Here is a 17,094-nt window from a genome sequence, read left to right on the forward strand (position 1 = left end):
TGATTTCTCTCATGCTTTTAAGAAATACTAAACAATATAAGAAAATGAATTTCCAAAATAAACCAAAAAACATTAAACTGATTTTTAATTATTTTATATATTACTTTTATTATATTTGTTACTAATAAAATTTATATTTTTTATAGTTTAAACACATAATATTATAACTATGTTTTCTATTATTTTCTATGGTCAAACAAATACAAGAAAATTGGTCAAGTGAATTTTTTCAATAAGAAAAATAGGTGAAGGGAAATTATTTCCCATCATTTTGTGTCTTATAGTGGTACAAATGGCTTGTCATAACTTAAAAGAGATAAAAACCGACAAGAGAAGAGTTAATTAATTTGGCATTTGTAACATAAAACCATTGTTATCATACTAGAACTTAACTTATTCGTTTGGACACGAAGCTTTTACTTAGGTACCATCAAAAGATTAATTTGAAACTAATTGATTACCTTGGGTTTGTAATTTTTTTAGTAGGATACTCTCTCCCTCAGGCTTCATTAAGAGTAATTGAGAGCCCATGAAGAGAGAGTGATGTCAGTGCTATCCCTCTGATATTTTTTATTTTTTATTTTTTATTTATTTTCATAATATCATAGTAATTACACATTGGTTTAATCATCAATTTTTTTTGCTATTAAATTTGACCTATATTTTGTAATCCACAAAATGAGTCGATTTAGTCAGGTCGAATTTGGATTTGATAAAAGGGTCAGACTTGCTCCTTACTAGAAGGGTTTAGTTATTATTTTAAAAAATATTTATTAAAAATGAGATAATGATCAATTGCTAACTATTTTTAGGAATAATAATGATTAAAATAGACAACCAAACCCAGTTTGGGTGATACTAGTCCAGCCCAAATTGTCATGCGCGCGAGTCGGTTCTGGTTCACGTTTAACAGCAGTCAGGTCCGGTTCGTTAAATTACTTTGGTCCAAAAGCCCTTGACATATTACTTATCTTTGATTCAAGATCAGTGACAGCATGACCTGTCGTCCACAACATTAGTTTCTGATTACATCCTTAAGCCTTAATTAGTAATTATAACCTCCAACGAGTCACGAGTGGCTGCTAAATCATGCAGCACTGGACAGTTTTTAGGAAAAGGCGACGCCTTCCATATAAATAGTATGACATCAGAGATTCAGAGTCAGTGTGCGTGAGAGCGCTGGCCATTTCGTCGTCATCCTCGAGAGGGAGCCTCGGCTGCTTGCTGCTGTTGTCCGCGGTATCAGCCATGGCTTCTCTTTGCTGGAAATCTCGAACTCTGTTGCGCTTTCTTCTTCTTGTTGTTCGATTATTCTCGTCGGGTTTGGTTTTACCTGTCGCTGCGGATCTGATTCATGGTTCGTTTTTCGTTCTCTGAGTTCGCTAATTCCTGGAGGAGGACTTTGTAGACGAAGTGTATTTTTTGGTGATAAAATCGACTACTGATATTTTTAGCTTATTTCTTCAAATCTCGTGCACGGTATGAAGTTATTGATTAAATAAATTATCCTACATAAGCGTCGAATTCGGTTTTGGTTTTAGCTGCTGCGGATCCGAGTTTTTGGTTCTTCTCTCATTTTGTGAGTTCCTGGTGTAGGACTTTGCAGAATGAAGTGTCGGTTTTGGTGACAAATTGTTTGCTTTTTTTTTTCAAATGCTATGTATGAAGCGATTGATTAGTTATCCTATCCCAAATAAGCATCGGATTCAGTTTTGATTTTAGCTGCAGCGAAACTGATTCCTGCTTCCTCTCTCATTCTCTGCGTTCCTTGAGTTACTGGTATTGGGTTTCTAGAGTCAGTGCATTTTTTAATGACAAGTATGCTGATTTAAAAATATATATATATTTTTTTTGTGGGGGGTGGTACATGAGCGTCGCACCGAGTGCATGATGTATACTTACTGCTTTTTTATTCATCAGTAAAGCCCTATGCCGTTAGCAATAACATATGACCGTCGTCATTAGGAATAGTCAGCGACTGATTTATCTCATGTCATTTAAAAGTTCTGGTCATACCTATTTGTTAAGTGAATTATACTTGCTTTACGGAACATGCATACCATGCTCCAATGGCAGAGAGTTAATTGTTTGCGGCGCTATTTAAAAGAAGCGACCTGAAAGATGTACTGCTTTTCCTGTTGTTGTCCTCATCGCTGTTCTGGTGTACGTGTATTTGTTAAATTTGATCACAACTTTTAATACTTGGATGCTTGTTCATTTGAACATTACGTTTCCTTATTATTATTCATGTATATACAATTGTCGAAACATTGTTGAACAAGTAGTTACTGGGACAGGAGATATTGAAGGTTGGAGAAGTGACTTGTTTCGAGAAATTGTGAGGGAGGAGGCTGTGACCAGATTGAATGAGCTGGGAAAGGTAACCAAAAAAACAAAAAAATCCTTTGTCTACTCCCTTGTTTGATGCACTCATCTCCATATATATTATGAACTCTGTCTAGCTTCCATTATGGATATTATTTCCCATATTACCTGTATTTGGTCTCATGTCCCTAGATCTGCAAACTTTGTTGCAGACAAGTGTGCTAAGCAGGGGGCCTCCCCCCTTGCCCCTCTTGTTAGGGGAAGGCCTGCCTAATCTTGTTTGTTTGTTTCTGGTTTAATGAATTCATCACTTTCTCAAAAAAAAAAAAAAAAAAAAAAAAAAAAAAAAAAAAAATTCTTTGAAAGTTTCATGGATTAACTTTTTCCTTTTCTTCACAGATGTCTGAAAATTTTGTCTTGATTCTGTATATAGTGGGAGGTCAAACTTAGTTTAGTAGTTGCCTTCTATTTCTGCAAGAAGCATAGTTGAGCTCTTAATTAGGAACCGAAATTAGGAACTATGGATAGTGTGTGGCTGGGTGGACCATCCCGTGGAACAATGAGAAGAAGATAAGGCAAACGGTAGTCTGAATTTTTTAAACAACCCAAGGTTGGTTTAGAGGAGAAAAACAATCTTAATCTTTCTGAACATCTTGGTAAACTTCCCATTCTTCTATGCTCTTCCAGATTTTCATGTATCCAAAATTCCTATTATAAAGTTAGATCAATGTATTCAAAGTGGAAAGAACCCTGGTCATGTTAACAGGCTCTGTAGTGAAAAGAGTATATCCATGTGATGGCTTGATATGGAGCAAGTAACTGGTATCTCTTCTTGGTTTGAAGACTTAAGACGATTCTGATTAAAAATTGATTGCCTCAATTGCAGAATACAGTAAAAAAATTGACTGCCAACAGTTCAAATCAGTCAAATTTTTTTAAATAACTCCAACGTTTTTTGCTCACAGTTAAGTGATGATGATGGTTTTCTTCAACGGACATTCTTGAGTCCTGCTTCTGTGAGGGCCAGTAGTGTTATCCTTGGTTGGATGCAGGATGCGGGATTGAGAACGTTAGCTTCTTACCCTTTCTGCCCTCTTGTAGCATTTGAAACTGTCATCTGATATTCCCTTTTGTTTCAGGTGGGTAGACCAAATGGGTAATGTACATGGTCGAGTGGAATCAACAAATTCATCTGCATCTGCTCTTTTAATTGGTTCTCATTTGGTGAGACTCTGATTCTGATTTTAGAATTCACAAAGAATGATTGGGGCAGTCAATGACACTTGGTTGCACCAGGACACAGTTGTTGATGCTGGAAAATTTGATGGGGCGCTGGGCATCGTTTCTGCAATTGCTGCTTTGAAGGTTTTTAAGACTAATGGGCAGTTGGCAAACCTTCAACGACCAGTGGAGGTTATTAGTTCTGTTAAATTTCACATTTCATATTAGAAGAAGGAATATTGCTCCTACCAAACAATATTAGAAAAATGTGGTGAACTTTGCCAAGAGTGGTCGTGGGTTTGTGGTTCCCATGGTAGTGTATATTAGTTCTATTATTTCCTCTGTTTACCCGCCAGGTGAAGTTTATTCACTTCCTTATGCTTGTTTTTGGTACTTGGGTATCTTCAGTGGCTCATCATTATATGAGATACCCACATCTGTACTGCTCTTCTAGTTCAAATCGTTTAGTCAGTAACAGTACTTGCATGAGTCGAGTTCAATCACACTGCTCTCCATTCTGTATCTGTAATGTAATTTCTTGTTTAATTAATTGGTATAAAGTGATTTCCTGGTTTTGCTTAATTATTTATGCTTATTGTGCACATTTTAATGTAATGTGTAATTATGGTGTTGAAAAACAAGAATAGGGACATTTTGTTTATTATACCTTTTTGTTATTTATATTTCTGATGTAATCTTATTCTACATGTCAAACTATGTCTATGGACCAAATTTATTGTAAAGGGGACTCGTAGAATAAGAGATATAGAGAATTAGGGTTTTCACTTAAAGTAAGGGCAATCTTGTAAATGGTATTCAACCCTCTCAACCCTAAGTTGTAAATAGAGGCTAGGGGACGTGCAAGTCCCCCATCTCAGTCTCTTTCTCAATTTCCTCTTCTCCACTTTCTCTCCCTCTCATTCTCTCTCCTCAACCTCCTTTCTTTTTACTTTTTTCAGCGGTAGATCACATTTGGGAAAGAATTTTGTACGTTTTTCCTCTTTGAAGCAGATGTCTACATAAAGGAAGGATCTTTTTCTAGATTTTCGATTACTGGTTAGCAAAAATCCAATTTTTTCTCTTTTCTTTCTGCCATAACCTTAGGGTTACTGGTCCTGTTTTAAGAACAAATTTTGGTGTTTTAAACTGCCAAAAGAGTTTTTTTTTTATGTTGATCTAGAGGTGTGTGCCAAAATTCCAGAACTATGTTTGTTGACATCATTTGTGCACTTGCTGACGTCAGTCCTAGTGCAGGTTCTAGTGCACTTTATCTTCTGAATTTGATCCTCTTGTTGATTTTTTGGATTGTTTGATCTGCACACATCTAGTATCTACCCTAATTGTGATTTTACGTTGTGGGGCCCACTTGAGCTGGTTGATTTGGAACTTTTTGGAAGTTTTATTCGATCTATTTGGTATTCTTATATATCTGGTATGACTGACTCTGGTGAGGTTTACACTCTAGCAAAGGAATCATATGGTAAAGATACTATTATTATCACCTCTAAAAAGTTGAATGGTGATAATTACCTTACTTGGTCCAGATCTATTAGAATGTACTTGAAGGATATTAAAGAACTGAATTTTTTTGAAGATGACCTTCCTGTTCCTCAAGATGATTATTGGGAGGCTGAAGACAGTCAAATGATGACTTGGCTTGTCAGCAGCATGAAATTTAATATCAGGAGCCAAATTATGAATTTTGAAACTGCCAAGCCTATGTGGCTGTCCTTGGAAATTTTTTATGGACAAGAGAATAATCTTTCTAGGGTTTATGAATTATACAAAAAATTTTGGCTTAAAAAAGGGTAACAGAACTGTAACAAATTATTATAGTTCTTTTTTGAGAATCTGGTAGGAAATTAATTTCTTCATCCTTTTACTACAGATGAAAGGGAACTCCGAAAATAATAGAGTCAATTTCTTGTGGTGAAATTTCTAGATGGATTGGGTGCTGAATTTGACACAGCATAAAGGCACAAATTTTGGTCTCAGATGAAATACCCAACCTCTCTACTACCTTTAATAGGGTACATAGAGCTGAAAAGACTATTGTGTTCGGAGCTGGAAAAAATACTAAAGTGGGTGAAGCTACTACTCTTAATACATCCGCTACAACTTTTGATTCTATTGATATGTCCAAGGGATGCACATGGATTGGTAGAGGCATAGGTAAAGATAATTCTGACAAAGGACGAGGCCGAGGAGATGCTAAATCTGAGCGGAAATGTATTCACTATGGACACACCAATCATTACTCAGATAGGTGTTGGATAAAATTTGGGAAGCCTGCGTGGGCAAACGCTATTACATATGAAGGTACAACACCATGGTCTGAAACTACAATCCTACCTGGTGCTCTAGATGAATTACAGAAATTGATTCAGCAGCAACAACAAATTTCCCAATGTATGGCACAACTATCTACTCCCTCTGCATCCTTTGCACATACAATTACTACTGCAGGTATGTTTGTACTCTCAGTGTCTCATACCCCATCTTGGGTTTTTGATTCCGGTGTCACAAAACACATGTCAGATATGTCCTTAAAGGAGTTGGTTCTCGTTAAGTATGTTAATCTTGCTGATGTGTCAGTTCACAAGTACAAGTTGTAGGAAATGTTACCCCTGCACTTTTTCTTTGCCCTCAATTTGCACTATTAGTTCCAAAATTTCCTTTAAATCTGTTGTCTATCAGTCAAGTGGCTAAGTCTATGAATTGTTCTCTAACTTTTTACCCTACTCATTGTGTCTTTCAGAATCTCGTGATGAGGAAGATGATTGGTTCCGTTCGTGAGAGAGGGGGACTATATTATCTGGACAACCACAACCTAGACAATACTTTACATGCACTACACACAGTTGATTCACCTCTTTAGTGGTATCTCAGACTTGGTCATCCATCTCTAGCAAAACTGATTCAAATAGTTCTAAATCTTCCTTCTTATATTACTTTTCAGTTCGAGTCATGTTAGCTGGGCAAACATCATCAAAGCTCTTTCCTGTTTCATCTCATATGACAAGTAAACTTATTGAGTTTGTCAACTTAGATGTCTAAGGTCCTTGTTCTATGACTAATCAGTTTGGTCATAGGTATTTTATTTCATTTATTGATGATTTCAGTAGAAGTACTTAGATTTATCTCATGTGAGAAAAATCCAAAGCCTTTAATGTATTTCAGCTATTTTATAATGAAATAAAGAATCAGTTTGCAACTTCTATTCATATTTTGCGTACAGACAATGGCCTTGAGTTTATGAATCGTAAATTTGACTATTTCTGTTCGTCACAAGGAATCATTCATCAGACTTTTTGTGTGTTCACTCCACTACAAAATGGAGTTGTTGAGCATAAGAATTGTCATTTACTTGATGTAGCTCGCACTATGCTGATTTACATGAATGTGCCTAAGCTTTATTGGGGTGATATTGTTCTTAATGTATGCTTTTTGATAAATAGAATGTAGTCTTCTGCTCTTGATGGCAAGATTCCTATTCAGATTGTTTTACTTACTACACCTTTGTTTCCAGTGTCACCTCGGGTCTTTGGGTGTGTATGTTTTGCACATGTATATGATCGGTCAAAGGAAAGTTGTCTCCAAGGTCTATTAAGTGTGTATTTTTTAACATAGAAAGGGTACAAATATTATTGTCTATCTATGAGAAAAACATTTGTATCTGCTGATTTTACCTTCTTTGAGGATGTTTTATTTTTTGAATCTGCTAAATCTGAGTCGGTTCTACCTGAACCCTCTGTAATTAGTCCTGTTATTCATCTTACAATTTATGAATGTGCTCCTCCCTTACAAGATGCTCCTATTGAAAAACCAATGCAGGTATACCAACGCCGACAATAACCATCTCATTCTAATCCATATCCCTTCCTCACATCCAACCGTGATTCTTCATCGTCTCCTGATCCTAAGGTAAGTGATCTGCACCTTCTTATTTCCCTTCAGAAAGTGTTCGCAAAGGTACCTGTCATTTGTTTTGTCCAATAACTATCGTAAGTTTGTTTTGTCCATCTCCACTTGCACTATTCTTTTTTTAGTGCAGGATGTCTTGTTGCAACCTCATTGGAAGAATGCCATGGATGTTGAGATAGAAACATTAATTGATAGAGGGACTTACCTCCAGGTGTTGCTGTAGTTAGGTGTCGATAGGTCTATACTATTAAATATAACTTTGATGGATCAATTAAATGGTATAAGGCTCGTCTTGTTGCCAAAAGGTATACACAAACATTTGGTGTGGATGTTTTTGAAACTTTTTCTCCAGTTGCTAGTTTGTCCTCTGTTCGTATACTTATTTCTGTTGCAGTCCATCAAAGCTAGTCACTTTTCCAATTGGACATTAAAAATCCCTTCTTCTATGGTGACCTTGAGGAGGAAGTCTATATGGAGCAACATCCAGGGTATTTTGCTCAAGGGGAGACACATAAGGTATGTCGACTCAAGAAGACTCTTTATGGCTTAAAACAGAGTCCGCGAGCTTGGTTTGAAAATTTTAGTTAAGTGGTTATATCCATGGGATTTTGTAGAATCCATTGTGATCACTCATTATTTACTTTGAAATGACCATCTCGAATTATTATCTTACTGGTATATGTAGATGATATCATCCTATCTGAGAGTGACAAATCAGGCATTGAAACAGTTAAATCCTGTTTGGCGAATCACTTTCAGACTAAGACCTGGGTTAGTTGAAATATTTTCTAGATATTGAGGTAGCGAGAAGCAATGAAGAAACAACACTGACTCAAAAGAAATATGTTACTGATATGCTTCAAGAATATGGTCTTCTGTGGGCTAAACCTACGAAATACACCTATGGAATTAGGATTTGATCTTCATGATGATCAAAGTTCAGAATTGAAAGATAAAACAATGTATCGAAGGCTAGTAGGCAAACTCATCTATGTTACAGTTACTTGACTGGATATTTCATTTGCAATGAGTGTCATAAGTCAGTTCATGGAACATCCACATAAGATTCACCTAGAGGCTGCACAAAAAATCTTGAGATATCTAAAGGGAGCACCAGGTAAAGGTCTCATTTTCAAATCTAATAATCACTTGAGGATTGAGGCTTTATCTGATGCTGACTATGCAGGCTCCAAGCTTGACAAAAAATCAACCATTGGTTACTGTGTATTTCTGGGAGGAAATCTAGTCAGCTAGAAAAGTAAAAAGTAGAATGTTGTTGCTTGATCCAGTGTTGAAGCTGAATATAAAGCAACGACTCACATCGTCAGTGAGCTAATGAGGATAAAATCTGTTGTCTAGGAATTTGGCTTCGATGAGAAAGATCCTATAATTATGTAGCATTCTTCATTGCAAACAATCCAATCTTTCATGAAAAATCAAAGCATATAGAGGTAGATTGTCATTTCACCCAAGATGCAGTAATGAGGAAAGAGGTAACTACTCCATTTGTTCGGTCTGGTGGTCAACTCGGTGATATCCTAATTAAAACATTGGGAAGGCGTGAATTTTTTAACTTTTGTGGCAAGTTGGGATTGTTCGACATGTACTCTCCAACTTGTGGGGGACTGTTGAAAAACAAGAACAGGGGTATTTTGGTCTTTTTATCTTGTTGTTATTATATTTCTTGATGCAATCTTTTTCTACATGTTAAACTATGTCTATGGACCCAATATCATGTAAAGGGGACGCGTAGAATAGGAGATAGAGATAGGGTTTTCACTTAAATTAGGGGCAATATTGTAAATTGTACTCAACCCTCTCAACCCTAAGCAATGAATAGAGGCTGGGGGACGTGCAGGTCCCCCATCTCATTTTCTTTCTCAGTTTTCTCTTGTCCACTCTCTCCCTCTCATTCTCTTTCTTCTACCTTCTTTCTTCTTACTTTTTTCAATTACTAATATTTGCTTCCTAATAATGGGTCTGCTTTCTTCAAGAACATCTGGAAAGCATACTAAAGTCCTTTATTTTTTGTAGTTGTCTCTTTTATTTTATTATGTTTCATATCAAAACATTAAAACTCCGTAGTTGAGTCCAAACCTCTGTTCAGCTCCGCCCCTCCGTTCTCGTCCTTGTAGTTTGTGGTACACATTGTCCTCTTCATCTGTATACATTGATCATGCACCACATAAGATTGTACCATATTGCAAAAATTAAGATATCCATGTACCATAGAAGGGGGGTATAAAGAAAAAACTTGTCAAGAAACGAGAAATAGAAGAATGAGAGAAGAAAGGAAGAAGAGAAAGGAGAAATGAGTGCTGGAAGAGAGTCTGAGAAGAGCTCTTGTTGGGGTTCTGAATTCGACCCCTAATCCTTCTTATTCACTTAAGAGGACAATTACACATTTACCCCTCTTACAATTAACTCCTTATAACTACCCTTCTACACCTCTAAACAACATAAAAATGGACAATAGACACATCTAAACATTCTGAACATGATAGTACTGTGACTGAAATATACAGACCATGTAAAAAGACCACACTGCCCCTTATATTACATTTTAACAACACTGTTAAAGGCAATGACAAAAAAATTCCATGGGCCTCTTGTTCAGTCTCCAGTTGCTGTACGCTCATGCTTGTATAGACTTGGAAAGAAGAATTCAATTAACTAAGGATGTTATGCTGAGGATCATTTTTGCAGAAGGTGCTTCAATGAAAATGAATCTGCTTCTCTGTTTCTAATTTCATATTTCCTACTGAAGGATGAATGATACTAACAGCTAAATCTTGTCCATGAGGATCATCTTTGTGTAGATGTTTTGAAGAAAATGAATCTGGTTGTCTTGAATACTAGGCTTGATTGAAAGGTAATTCTGACTTAGTACTTTACTTTTGCTTGGATGTTATAGGTAATTGCATTTAGTGATGAGGAAGGCGTTAGATTTCAATCCACCTTTCTAGGAAGTGCAGCCATTGCTGGTACTCTACCTGCATCAGCACTACAAATTTCTGACAAGAGGTTGTATTTATTTTCCCTTTTGTGATTAATTGTTCTCTGAGGTTTCTTGATAATGTTGTAAGTGCTATATTCATGATTTTAAGGGATATTTATCTAGTAACTGACATGTGAAGCCTTGGTCAGTGGTTTGACAGTAGAAGGCATTCTTAAGCTATCCTCCATTGAAATTACAGAAGAAAGCTTTCTTCAGCTTAAGTATGATCCAAAGACAGTCTGGGGTTATATAGAGGTTAGTGCTCCTAATTTTTACTAGCTGCTCCTGATTTTTACTTACTGTCTTATGATATTTGGCCCTTTTATATGTAACCATGGGATTCCATAGGTTCACATCGAGCAAGGCCCAGTCTTGGAGACACTTGGTTATCCTCTGGGAGTGGTGGCTGGAATTGCTGGTCAGACTCGGTTAAGGGTATATAACATCCAAAAACTTTCTTTTTCAACTATAGTTGGTGAGATGCATGTGAAGATAAGAAGAAACTGAGACTGCCAGCTGGAACAGTGGACAGAATGCTCACAAAACAATGACAAAAGGCTTAAGTCGAAATTTATAGTTGATTTTTTTATTATGTAATATTGGCCTCAGATGTGAAAATTGAGTTTCTCTACATGCCGATATTTAGAGACATTTTGTCATTAATACATGTGATTTACTTCTTTTATGACTTTGTCTCACATTATGAAGCATAAACTACTCTAAAGCTTGACGTTGAAAAAGCTTTCGATTGGATCAAATAGAACCTACTTGATTCAATGAAGATGGACTTTGGTGGAAAGTGGAGATTTTGGATGAAGAGCTGTGTCATGTCGGCATCCTTGTTTCTCCTCCTTAACAGCACGGGCTGTGGCTACGTCAAAGGTACTAGGGTCATAAGACAGCGTGACCTCCTTTCCCCCCTCTTCTTCAATGTCGTTGTGGAGTTTCTGAAAGGCTTGGTTCATGCAGCAATGTGAACTTGGTAGCTGCAGCCAACTTCATGGACTGCAAACATGGACATACAAATCGTCCAATTTGCATATGATACAATTGTTTTCTGTGTTGACATGAAGACCTAATTGTGAAGATGGAGGAGTTCTTGAACTGTTTGAACTTGCTTCCTGCTAGAAAGTCAATTGGATGAAGTCCTCTCTATTCAGATTTAACATTGATGAGGAAGAAGGAAGAAAACTGGCTGCAATCATTGGATGTCAGTATGGTACTGTCCTTGCAACTTATTTGGCACTTCCCTTTATTGCCTCTAGACCGGATAAGCATGTTTGGGCTCTGGTAGTTGAGAAGATGGAGCTTCGGCTCTCCACTCGTAAGGGTAACTCTTATTGAAGGCTGGAACATGTACACTATTTTAACTCCAGCTTTGGCGAGTCTCTTGATGTATTTCCTCTCCTTTCAGCCTTGCTCAGCTAGCAGCAAAATAGGATTGAGAGGATTAAGCGATGATTTCTTTGGAGGGGAGACTGTGGCAACTTTAAGCATCACCCTGCTAACTGACTGAGGTTTGCAAACCCAAGAGTGTGGGAGGGTTAGGAATCCGCATCATCAAGTGGACCGATCGTTATGTTGCTCAAATGGCTGGAAATTTAACATGTGCAATGAGGTTGGTTGGTGAGGCATTGTTGTGCAGAAGATGGGTGTCTTCACCAACTCCTGGTGGCTGGATGGCAGAAGGTGCGAGGGCTATCTGCTATTTGGTGCTCTCTTTTCTCTTGTCTGCCTCTTTTAAAAAAAGAATCAAATTCTATATTGGTAGGGGTTATTTTGTTCAATTTTGGGGGATTGGTGGCTGGATAGTTCCATTCAGGAGTCTTATCAGCTTCTCTTCAAACTATCCATGAAGCGCACCATGATGATTAATGAAACAAGAAGGCTAAAGGCTAGAGTCTCAAAATGTGTGCTAGGACCTCTGTATTCGTTGGGGCATGAATGATGAGGAGGCGGCTGAAGCTAGGAGACTCATGGGGAGCTGGATTGCTTTAACATGTCAAGATGGAGTGTCTGGATAGAATGATGTGAACCGTTGATGATAGCGGGGAAATTGCTGTATCATCAGCCTTTGCCAAGATCAAAGAAAGGGATCAGGCTGTGAGACGCCCTCTGTCTATTGCTAGAAACTTTCTGCCCTACCCCCCCTCCATAAAATTAAATGTTCATTTGGAGTACAGCTTGGCGGAGGATCCTCACGTTTGACAACATGAGGAAAAGGAGATTGAATATACCTCACACACTCTGTACCCTTTGTGGTTTTGAAGAAGAGAGTATTAATCATCTGCTAATCCATTACCCTTTGCCCTTAGAATTTGGGTGCACTTCCTTAATGAGCTGGGTATCCAGGCTTGCCTCCCCCAAGTGTATCAATGACCTTATTGTTTGGTCCTTTAGTTGTAGGTCTCTCCAAGCTTGATAAGGCTCTCCTCTCGGCTTGCATTTCCTGTATCCCCTAGGTGTTGTGGCTTTAGAGGAACTACAAAAGCTTTGAGAATAAGCGCAATATTCTGAAAGAGTTATTGAAACCATCTCTAATGTTATTCTTTCTGGGATCAGCACTTGGAAGCTCTTCAAAAAATTTACAGGAGTAATAATCAGAAACAACTGAGAGTATAATTCGGCAAATGTCGGCCCAACACTTTGCAAATGTCGATGTCCCAACACCGGAAACGTAGAATGGAGTCCTCCCCTAAGAGGAGTGATCAAGCAAATTTTGACAGCAGTGCCTTTGGGAATCTAGTTCTAGCAGGCATTGGCGGCACCTCTAGAAATCATGAAGGGATCTCCATTCCCTCCTACTTGAGACATCTGGGTACAATTGATTCTACCACTGCCCAGCTTCATAGCCTTTGGCAAGGTCTCATAATCCACAAAAACTCCATTGTTGGACCTTTTTGGATTGAAGGAGACTCTGTCAATGTCTTTAGTTGGTGCTGCACAGCCAAGGGGCTCCCTTGGAAGCACTAGCCAGTTTTTCGTGAGATAGTAGACATGATTCCTAGTTTTGTAGTTTCATAGCACAATGTATCAAGATTAGCTAATTGTGCTGCTGACTCTTTAGCTAAAGAAGGGGTTATCCTTGTAATCCCTTGTTGTAAGAGGACACCCTTAAGATTTTATTCTTGTAAGCTTTGCTCTTGAATAAATTTTTCACCTTCTTCTTCTTCTTAAAAAAAAAACATAAACTACTAAATAAACATAAAATATGGCAATGTGATGGAAATGTAATGCATTGGATAATATGTGGAAGGACTGTTTGCAGTTTTTTAGGTGAACCCCTTTCTGGAGGATGCTGTAAGAGAGTTCTCTCTCTCTCTCTCTCTCTCTCTCTCTCTCTCTCTCTCTCTATATATATATATATATATATGTGTGTGTGTGTGTGTGTGTGTGTGTGTGTGTGGTCCTCTCATTGTTTGATACATCATGGAAGTTTGTTGAGCATTTTTTTTTTGAAATGATGATAATTTTTTTTCAAAGAAAGGGAAGATACATCAAGGGAGACCTCTCCTAACAACAAGAGATTGAAGGGGGGGGGGGGGGGTGTGGCGGCGGCGAGCTTAGCACACTAATCAGTAGCTGAATTGGCTGATCTAATAACATGAGACCAAGTACACGAAATGGTGGAAGCAATGTCCAAAATATCAAGAAAAATCTGCCAGTGATGCCATGGGAGGAAGGATGAGGTTGACCACCATCCGAGGATCTACCAGTTAGAATACAAGCCTCAAGCCTTCTAATAGTCTTTCTCCTCTCTTTTCAAGCTCCTTTAAATTTTGCTAGCTAAACATTTTTAGTAACAGAGTGAGAAAGAGCAAAATTCATTTTTAGCTTAATCTTTTGGTTAAGTTGAGTCTAGGTCCATGCCAAAAGGGCCAGTAAATGTTAGACGATCATTTCCCAACTAATAATCACTTTTGTTTTCCAAAATTTACCTTTGTCGAATTATTCTAAGTAACATTCTTTCTCACATCCAGAGCTAAATAGACAGACAATAAGGCAGGAAACAATGAACCAACATAGATGATATCATGATATGAAATCATTTAAAGTTGGGTTTAAATCTACCCTAAATGACTAACAGAAGTTAAACGGCCTTTTTCCAACTAATTACCACATAATTCCAGATCTTAACCTTTTAACACTTGACTGGTAATTAGTTTTATCTGCTTCTTTGCTACAGGTAATTGTGAGAGGCACACAAGGTCACGCTGGAACCGTTCCTATGTCTATGCGCCAGGATCCCATGGCTGCAGCTGCTGAACTTATTGTATTATTGGAGAATCTATGCAAGCATCCAGACAACTTCATTACTTATGATGGAGAATGCAGAGGCTTCACCACAGAATCTCTTGCAGACTCTATTGTCTGTACAGTTGGAGAAATATCTTGCTGGCCAAGTGCGAGTAACGTCATTCCAGGCGAGGCAAGGGACATCCTTGATCGGTCTAAGAGTGGATGCTTTAGTTTTAAATTAGGGCATGAGTGTCATTTGGTTTGCATTTTGTGGGAGACTAGTTGCTTCCTTTGCTTTGGGCTCTAGGAGTCTTCTTTGGTGAAATAAACATGGGCTTCCTTCTTTTCATTCAGCTGTTATATAAAAGTTCGAACTCACACTTCCCTATAAGAAGATAAACAATCCTCTATACTTGCTTTTCATGCTTGCGTGTGTCATATGTTTCTGGAGACATATCTACCACTTGTTTTCTCAAACTTCTTCATATAACCTGTAACCCGTGGCTCATTGCAGGTGACATTCACAGTGGATTTACGTGCAAGGGATGACATGGCACGGGAAGCTATTCTCTACGAGTTATCAAATCGAATGTACCAAATATGTGATCAACGATCTGTGTCTTGCATCATTGAGCACAAGGTCTGGAATTCATACCCCAATTTTGGAGGAACATTGTTTTAAATGGTACTAATTACTGTTCCACACTGATGCTTGTGAGGGTGCATTATTGGTCCTATAGCTATTACTCATTGATGGTCTAAATGTTTCTCATGACTGATTATCTAGTCTGATTTCTTTTCTACGTTTCTGTTTTGGCCCCTTTCAGCATGATGCAGGAGCTGTCCACTGCGACGAAAATCTAACTTTGCAACTGAAATCTGCAGCTCATGGTGCAGTGAAGAGAATGGCCGGTGATGTCCATGTTGATGTGCCTGTACTGATGAGTGGTGCAGGGCATGATGCAATGGCCATGTCACATCTAACCAGGGTTAGATCACTTTGTATACTTCCTATATTTCCCCTATTACCAAATCATAAAGTTTTGCTTCTTAAACATGTATCTCTGTGTGGAACCACCACTCCCTGCTCTGAAATCACAGAAGTTTTGAATTAATGCTGCTAAGTTTTTTGTTAGAAGATAGGAAAATAGATAGGAGATGATGAAGAAGAAGGAAAAAGAGAGGAAGGATAGGGAGGAGAAACACAGTGTGAGAAAGGCTGCTCGATTAGGGGAAAGAGATCGACCCCTAATCTTATCTATTTAACTTAAGTGAGAAGGACTAAAAAGACAGAAATGTGCCTCTCCTACATTCTTGCATAATACACTTAAGACAAAGCAGAAAAAGAAAATAAAAAAGACCAGAGATGGAGATGGAGATATTTACTAACATTTTGATTGTTTTGGAGCATACCAAGTGAAAGTCAATGGAGCGAATGAAATGCAACTTTTAACCCTTGGGAAAATTTTGTCTCAAATTGAGTCATAAAAGGAGTCTTTATTCATTAGATTTTATCTACTGATGGAGCAGGTTGGGATGCTATTTGTCCGTTGCCGTGGTGGTATTAGCCATTCACCTGAGGAGCATGTTTCAGATGAAGATGTTTGGTCTGCTGGTTTGGCACTTGTGACATTTCTTGAGGCCAACTTGCTGTAAGTAATTATTTTGAAGCGGCCTAATAAATTATTGCAAACATTTATGTGTACAGTGTCATCGCTGATAGATGTAAATTGTAGGTGTAAATAATCCTAGTAATTGTAGGCCTTCGATGGGGTCGTCCAATGTCATGAGGCTGATTATCTATTGCTTTCTTATTGCGATTGCATTAAGGTGTTGAGAGGTAATTGTCAGGAGTTACCTAATAACCTTGGTCAGATGCATTAAACGCAAGTGCTGAGAGACAGATTTGCAACTTGCAAGTGCCTCAAAATCATCCACATGTATATTTGTTAAGTGGCAGCCCGATCTTAACCAGCTATGGAACGACTTTTTACAGTTCTTATATACCAATTATATTTAAGAGAGAACTTAGGGAAATAGCTTGAATGTTCTACCCAAAGCGAATGGCCTATATTTATAATTTTTTAGATGTACAATGTCCATAATGCCTTTAGAGTTACAAGCTTTACATAAGAAAAGACTTAACCATTGATTATTTACATAATTGTGCCATCTTTATAAGAAATCTTCTTATTTACAATGATGCCATATTTTTTGGACGTGTGGGCTTTCCTTAGTCAGGTGGGTTTGAACCCATCTTTTACACACTTGGATGCGTGGGCTCGGGCCCATCTTCCAACAACACTAGTTCTAGTGTGGTTATAGATAATGACTTAACTCCACTAGAGTCATATCCCTCTAGGATTACAAATGTAACAGAAGTGAGC

General features: G+C 37.9%; 1 protein-coding gene across 2 annotated transcripts; it reads left to right on the plus strand.

Moving 5' to 3' along the window:
- The first annotated feature begins 1,176 nt into the window (after positions 1-1,176).
- Positions 1,177-16,402, plus strand: LOC137952234 (allantoate deiminase 2-like). Of its 2 annotated transcripts, XM_068799327.1 has the most exons (12): positions 1,177-1,357; positions 2,298-2,380; positions 3,291-3,394; positions 3,465-3,549; positions 3,622-3,738; positions 10,385-10,494; positions 10,618-10,723; positions 10,817-10,903; positions 14,655-14,897; positions 15,222-15,347; positions 15,535-15,696; positions 16,238-16,402. In XM_068799327.1, exons 1-12 carry the CDS (start codon positions 1,249-1,251, stop codon positions 16,361-16,363), a joined length of 1,458 nt encoding a protein of 485 aa, XP_068655428.1. In that variant the 5' UTR covers positions 1,177-1,248; the 3' UTR covers positions 16,364-16,402. The 2 variants fall into 2 exon arrangements, with proteins under 2 accessions (XP_068655428.1, XP_068655429.1); XM_068799328.1 differs by lacking the exon at positions 3,291-3,394 and having other exon boundaries at positions 1,271-1,357.
- The last annotated feature ends 692 nt before the right edge of the window (positions 16,403-17,094 follow it).

Source organism: Aristolochia californica, unplaced genomic scaffold, assembly GCF_029961685.1.
Source record: "Aristolochia californica isolate CCGP_79_NKW_82.1479 unplaced genomic scaffold, dmAriCali1.0.hap1 SCAF_15, whole genome shotgun sequence".
NCBI lineage: Eukaryota > Viridiplantae > Streptophyta > Magnoliopsida > Piperales > Aristolochiaceae > Aristolochia > Aristolochia californica.